The following is a 6,257-nucleotide window of genomic DNA, read 5'->3' on the forward strand; positions in this document are numbered from 1 at the left end:
CATTGCTAACTCCCGTCATCCCTTCTCAAAGATGCCCGAGGAAGACTTGCACCATGGATGAATGACAGGATGTGAACTTGTCCTTTAAGCTCTTACCAAGGCTCTGAAAATGTTAGTTTACAACAAGACAGAACCTAGATTCAGTTGTTCCCTTTCCTACCTTTTTGTCATTCTTGGTTTCCTCTTGCCAGCTGCTCCGCTGTCCAGACGTGGTAGGCATTGTGGATGAAGTTTCCACCAAGGTTCTGGTGAATTGGTTCAAGCGCGAGGAGCCAGCCATAGACTATCTATTCCTGCAGATCACAGAGATCTTCACAAAGCACAAAAACACGGTGAAAATGGGAGAGGGGACAAGGACATGGCACCCGGAGAAGGAACAGATGGACCTGGAGAGTTAGTGTGTCCAGTTATAGACAGGGAGACACACTGAATTAGAGTATGGGTCCTCTTGAGGCCGGTTGTCCAGCACAGAATCCAGATGGACTTGGGCCATTCATACTTCCTCCCATCCAGGAAAGGCCCTGGAGAAAGTTGTCCCATAAGTCACTTCAGAGAACAGGCCCAGCCAATCCCAGGATCCCAGATGTACCATCCAGATGTCCGGAGAGTGGCATCATCAGGACTGAGGGAGACAGTGAGGAAGGCAATTTATGGTGCAGTAGATGGAAAATCTCTATCTTCTCACCTCTGCCCACAGAGGGCAGAAATTTCCTGGCCTGGTACCCTTTGGAAAGCCCAGTTTGATCACCATCCAATGTTGGGGCCATTCCTACTTCCGGAGTGAAAATTGCAAGAGCTTGTACCCACCGGTCCACATGAAGGGAGGGACTGGTGGGAAGTGCCGGTGGGGACAGTTTCCTGACTCTGCTTCTGAGCGGCTGTCCCTCCGTAGATGAGGCACTTCCACATCCTGCAGTCCTATGTGCTGAGCTGCTGCTACTCCCCCAGCCGTGAGATGGTGATGGAGACCTTCTTCATGCTGCGGCACATCATCAGGGACCTCACCTGGCGTCAAGCCTCCTCCTTCATCACTGAACTGGCCTTCACTTTGACCCACTTCTTTGAGGAGGTAAAGCACCCCCTCCCCCAGGGATCTAGAGGGTGCTCTCTTACCCTAGGTAGCTGCCAAGGCCAGCCTGGTCTACAGAGCAAGTTCCAGGGCAGCCAGGGGTTGTTATACAGAGAAACCCTGTCTTGAAAAAAAGAAAAGAAAACCATAGGTGAAGTAAAGGGCTTATGAATTATACCCAATAAAGCTATTTTGGATGAACGTAAGGCTATGCCAGGGAATCAGCCCAGGTCTGGACACACTTAGCACACACTATATTCCCAGCCCCCCACACACACCCACACACATACAAACCATAAAACATCTCTTAAAGTACTTTGACCGACTCCGGAGAGGATCAAAAGTCTAAGGAACCCTGGAAAACAACCCCCTAGAGCAATGGGCCGGGTAGACCCAATGGAAGAGGGTGGAGCTTTTGTGTGTGTGTGCGGGACGAGGGAGTGGTTTTGAGACAGGTTTCTCTGGGTAACAGTCCTGGCTGTCCTGGAACTCACTTTGTAGACCAGGCTGGCCTCGAACTCACAGAGATCCACCTGCCTCTGCCTCCGAAGTGCTGGGATAAAAGGCGTGCGCCACCACCGCCCAATTGGATGGAGTTTTCTTACAAAGCCCTTTCCTCGACCCCAGCCAGTTAAGTTCTTGGGAGACTGCATCTGCGCTCTTGTTTTGTAATGGTCAACAAGGGGGCAGAGGAGAGCAGCACAGGGGAGCTGTGTTGCTGAAGGAAGTAGATGGGGGATGTGCACGGGAGCATGGTTAGTGGGAGCAGAGCTCAGAGCCCTTCTGCGCTGGGTGAGCAGTGCAGGAGCAGAGGTGCTGGTGTCTTCCAGAGTGTGTATCTTCTCACACAGGAGTCAGAGCAGCTGCGCCTGATCACCTTCCAGATCTACAGAAGTATCCTGACTAAGGTCTCGAAGATGACCGTTGTCTGTCCCCTGAGGCACCAGATCCTCAACTTGCTAGTCCTCCTTGTGTTACACCTGCAGGATGCAAATGCCAACGTGGCAGAGGTGAGAAGCTGGACTGTGGAGGCTGGCATTCGGTTCTCCCTGGAAGTTAATACAGAACGTGGCGAGCCCTTGGCCAGGGCTGTGACAGAATTGTGTAACACCGAGGGGACCCACTAGACTTTTGCTATTGGAGACGCTCGGCGAGGAGAGGTGATTGGCTGTTGGGCTGACTCCTCCAGCTCCAGTTTGACCCAGCTAGCTACCAACTCCAGTAGAAGCTGGTGGGCATGCAAACCCCAATGCAGGAAGTCTCATTGTGGTACCAGCTCCTCTCTTTGCTGCCTTGCCTTGGTCCTCGCGGACTTTCTCCTGACTATTTTATGCCCTTACCTTCCCAACGAAGGAAGATGGGGCTCCTAGGGCTGGGTTATATTCCGGGCAGAACAGAAAGGCCTGGATTACGACAGACCGAGCTGTGATCCCAGGAGACCAGAAGCATGTACCACAGCTAAAAGCTTGGAAATTACTGCCTTGATTTGTAGCAGGAGACCTCTCAGATACATCCAAGGATGCTGTTAAGCACATGATGGAGAGGGATGAGTCCCTCCTGATGAACTCAGTAATGTTCCTGACCAAACCGACTTTGATATAGAGCAGGGAAAACCCAGGTGGGGTACAAATACTTTGAGGAACCTGGGTGAGATGGTATACTTCTGTGAACCCAGTACTCAAGAATCTAATGTGCCAGTTTGAGGCTAACCTGGGCTACATAGCAAAAGCCTGACATTTGTTTGCAGAGAGACTGCTTTGGGGTTGGAAAGGCACGGTGACAACGACTGTACTGTAGAGAGTCACACTGCTGTGGGACTCAGTATTTCTATCACAGCAACTGCTGCTTCCACTTCCTCATGGGAAAGAGGTTGTCAGTAGAGCCAGATGTCCGGACAGGCTCTCCATTTCTCCTGAGCCCGAATTCCTGCAGGCTCCGAGTCTTCAATCCACCAAGGCCAAATGGGCTGTGACCTGTCTCCTTCTTGGACCACTCTGTGTCTTTGTCCAACCTTATTCCCATGATCTCTCATGCTGAGCCTCCCATCTCTCCAGGTCTGTAGGCTCAGCCTCTGCAGCGTAGCTACCCTCCTGGGCTGGTCCAAACTCAAAGAGGTCTTCTCCAAGAATGATGTATTCACCATCCTCAGTGCTCTGGTAAGCCAGCAGCTGACTGATCCTTCTGCCCTGTGCCAGGGAGTCGCCACCCACCCCCGCCACCCTCATCCCCTGACCCTCAGCCATCTGAGTCAGTCTCCTCCCTGCAGCTGGTGGGGGCAGGAGCTAACAGAGACAGAGCCTTGCGTTGGCCACCTACCGGTGCCTCCTGCCCTCTCAGTGCCCCCTGTCTACCCTGGAGAGTTAGGCGCATGAATTGGTAATTTCCGAGTCTTTCAGAGAGGAATACACTTTCTAATACAAAGGCAGGGCACTGCGCCCAGCTCCAGCTTGCAGAAAGGCTACCCGTGCAGCGGGGCCATCTTCATGGGGAGGAGTGGAAGAGGGTGATGCTTAGTCCCTTTTCTGTCACCGTGATTAAACACCATGAAGAGTTTATCTGAACTTTCAGTTCAAGAGTGAGAGTCCATGGTGACAAAGGGAAGGTATGGTAATAGGATCAGGGATCCGAGGACTCGGATCTTGAGTTACAAGCAGGGAACAGAGAGAACAAATTTAAAATGGCACAAGTCTTTAAACGTCCAAAGCCTGCCCCCAGTGACACACTCCCAGCAAGGCCACAGCTCCTAAACCTCCCCAGCAGTGCTGTCAATTGCGGATCTAACATTCAAATGCCCGAGACAATGGGGGACAAGGAAACCTAGACCCCAGTAGAACTGAAGAATCGCTATGTCAAGGGCTTTGTTATACATTGCCACTCCCGCGGCTTGGTCAGTCTAGTAAGGCTTCACAGAAGAGCTAAGGTTCCAGAAGCTGGGACACAGGAGACTTTATAAGAGGTTCTAAAGATGTGGCCTTTGCAGTTGGCACGGTTTGCATTGCCCCTCCTATGTAGACTGCCTGAGAGGCCGGAAGATTGGCAGTGTGCCACTCCAGCTGTGCCATCTAACGCTGCTTCTTCCAGCTGCAGCAGGAAAAGAGCAAGGCGCTCTGGTTCCTGAAGCAGAGTGTGGCTCTCTTCAGGAGTCCGCAGGGCCCCGTCCGCCAGGTCGCCGTGTGGTTTGCAGGTAACGATGGCCCTCTGTCTTCTCGGGGCCACCGTCTCCTTGAAGTTGGGTTGTTCGGATTGAGGGCTGGTTACATAAGGCTCTAATTACAGGACCCATGGTAATTATAGAGTCCCTGGTAATGACCCCATCTGTTCCCTTCCACCACAAGGGCTGGGTAGGGATCACCTGTCTATAGCAGAATGGGCCAACTCCTAAGAAACCAAGGCAGAATAGCCCCCAAAGGGTGGCACACCAGGCCTGTGTGTGGTCCCTAGTGGGTTCAGAGACAGGTGGACTCTACCTCCTGCCACCCAGAGGACAAGCATCCCTGCGGCACGGTTTATCTGCATCTTCACCTGGCCTCAATGTGTAGAGTCCTCTGCAGAACTGGAGACGCAGTTTGGTTTCGTGGAGCTAGTCCAACTCTGAGGCTGGGAACTGAGGCTGGGAAAGCTAGACAAAAGGACGTGGTGATGACTTTTACTGGAGAACTTACAGTTAGGGCCCGCTGGCCCCTTGTGAGGCCACTGAATGCCTGTGCACCCCTGTAGGTCAGATCATCCGGGTTCTCAACAGGGCTGAGAAAGAGGAAATCGAGGATGAATATATAGGTGAGTGGTCACCCCATTGCCTGCCACGTACAGCTTTTAGGGGTGCGGATGCTTATCGGCCACGCTGGTCCCTACCTTCTTCCCTGGGGTACCAGTGTCCCAAGCTCCTCCCCTCAAGGATCTCATCACTGCTCATATTATTGTGTGGGAACTTTTGCGTCTCACTGTCCCTGAGATATGGCCCCTAGACACTGTGTCTTTCTCTCTCTCCTGTTCATGACACAGTGCCCCCCGCCAGTGGGCTGCAGTTCTGCTAGGGGGTGGGGGGGTCAGAGAACTTCACATAGAATGGAGGAGGAAGGTAGAGCTAGGGAGAGGCAAGGACCAAAAGAGCGGCTGTCTTAAGCCATTTCTGAGCCGTTTCGAGCCAGGGGCAATTTGGGGGTATTGATCGCAATGAACAGTGTGAACTTCTAAAAGATATCTTTGCTTATACTGTAAAAGTTGCCTGTTTTCCCTCTTCCCCCAAGCAGTGCCAGGGCCCTGCTGCCCCACCTGGCCCCTTTCCTCCGCTCACTGTACCATCCGCCGTATTGTCTGTTACAGCCTTCAGGCACATGCAGAGAGACCCTGACCCCATAGTCAGCTGCCTCACCGTCCAGAACATCTACATCCTCGAAGCCAAGGAGCCGGTGACTGCAGCTAAGACCCCTTCCTCCTGCCTCTGCATGAGGAGGTTCCTAAGGAGATACTGCTGAGCCCGCATGCTGGGGTCCAAGGTGAAGGCTTGCCACCAATGCTGTGACAGCGGGCTACCTTCTGAGTCCTGCACTAGAAATGGTGTGTCTCTGTAGAACTCTGTTAGTAAAAAGAGAAAGCATTCATTTTTGTGCAGTTAGATATCAATCTGTAGTCACGAGCTGCTGGTGGTGGTGTGTGTGTGTGCGTGTGTGTGTCTGTGTGTGTGTGTGTCTGTGTGTGTGTGTGTGTGTGTGTGTGTGAAATCATCTGGGTCAGGCTGGCTTCTCTGGCGCTGTTGCCTCATGGCCACGATTCATTCAGTCACGTGATCTAAGCACTTTGCAGGCTGGGCGTGAGACACATGAGGTATCTAGAACTCATTTGTACTAACAGCGGTGTGTTTTGTTTTTATACAGGGTTTTGCCCTGTGTCCAGGCTGGCCTCAAACTCATATTCTCCTGCCTCTGCCTCCTGAGTGCTGGGATTATGGTTGTGTATCGCTGTAACTAGCCCCCCCCTTTTTTAAGATTTATTTTTTAATTGATATTTATTGAGCTCTATATTTTTCTCTGCTCTCCTCCCTGCCTCCCCCCTCCCTCCTTCAATCATCCCCCAAGGTCCCCATGCTCCCAATTTACTCAGGAGATCTTGTCTTTTTCTACTTTCTACTTCCCATGTAGATTATATCTATGTAAGTCTCTCTTAGTGTCCGCATTGTTGTCTAAGTTCT

General features: G+C 52.0%; 1 protein-coding gene across 1 annotated transcript in view; it reads left to right on the forward strand.

Annotated features, from left to right (window-relative positions):
- LOC125398220 (maestro heat-like repeat-containing protein family member 7) overlaps nucleotides 1–5,670 on the forward strand; it is a 32,906-nt gene extending 27,236 nt beyond the window's left edge. The window contains exons 16-22 of the mRNA XM_085688178.2: nucleotides 192–332; nucleotides 893–1,069; nucleotides 1,921–2,079; nucleotides 3,124–3,225; nucleotides 4,151–4,253; nucleotides 4,787–4,846; nucleotides 5,393–5,670. Coding sequence (XP_085544304.2) covers nucleotides 192–332; nucleotides 893–1,069; nucleotides 1,921–2,079; nucleotides 3,124–3,225; nucleotides 4,151–4,253; nucleotides 4,787–4,846; nucleotides 5,393–5,544 — 894 coding nt within the window. The 3' untranslated portion in view covers nucleotides 5,545–5,670. The remainder of the gene's footprint in view (nucleotides 1–191; nucleotides 333–892; nucleotides 1,070–1,920; nucleotides 2,080–3,123; nucleotides 3,226–4,150; nucleotides 4,254–4,786; nucleotides 4,847–5,392) is intronic.
- Nucleotides 5,671–6,257: the final 587 nt, after the last annotated feature.

The sequence above is a fragment of the Myodes glareolus genome, chromosome 5, assembly GCF_982192425.1.
Source record: "Myodes glareolus chromosome 5, mMyoGla1.1, whole genome shotgun sequence".
In the NCBI taxonomy this organism is placed as follows: domain Eukaryota; kingdom Metazoa; phylum Chordata; class Mammalia; order Rodentia; family Cricetidae; genus Myodes; species Myodes glareolus.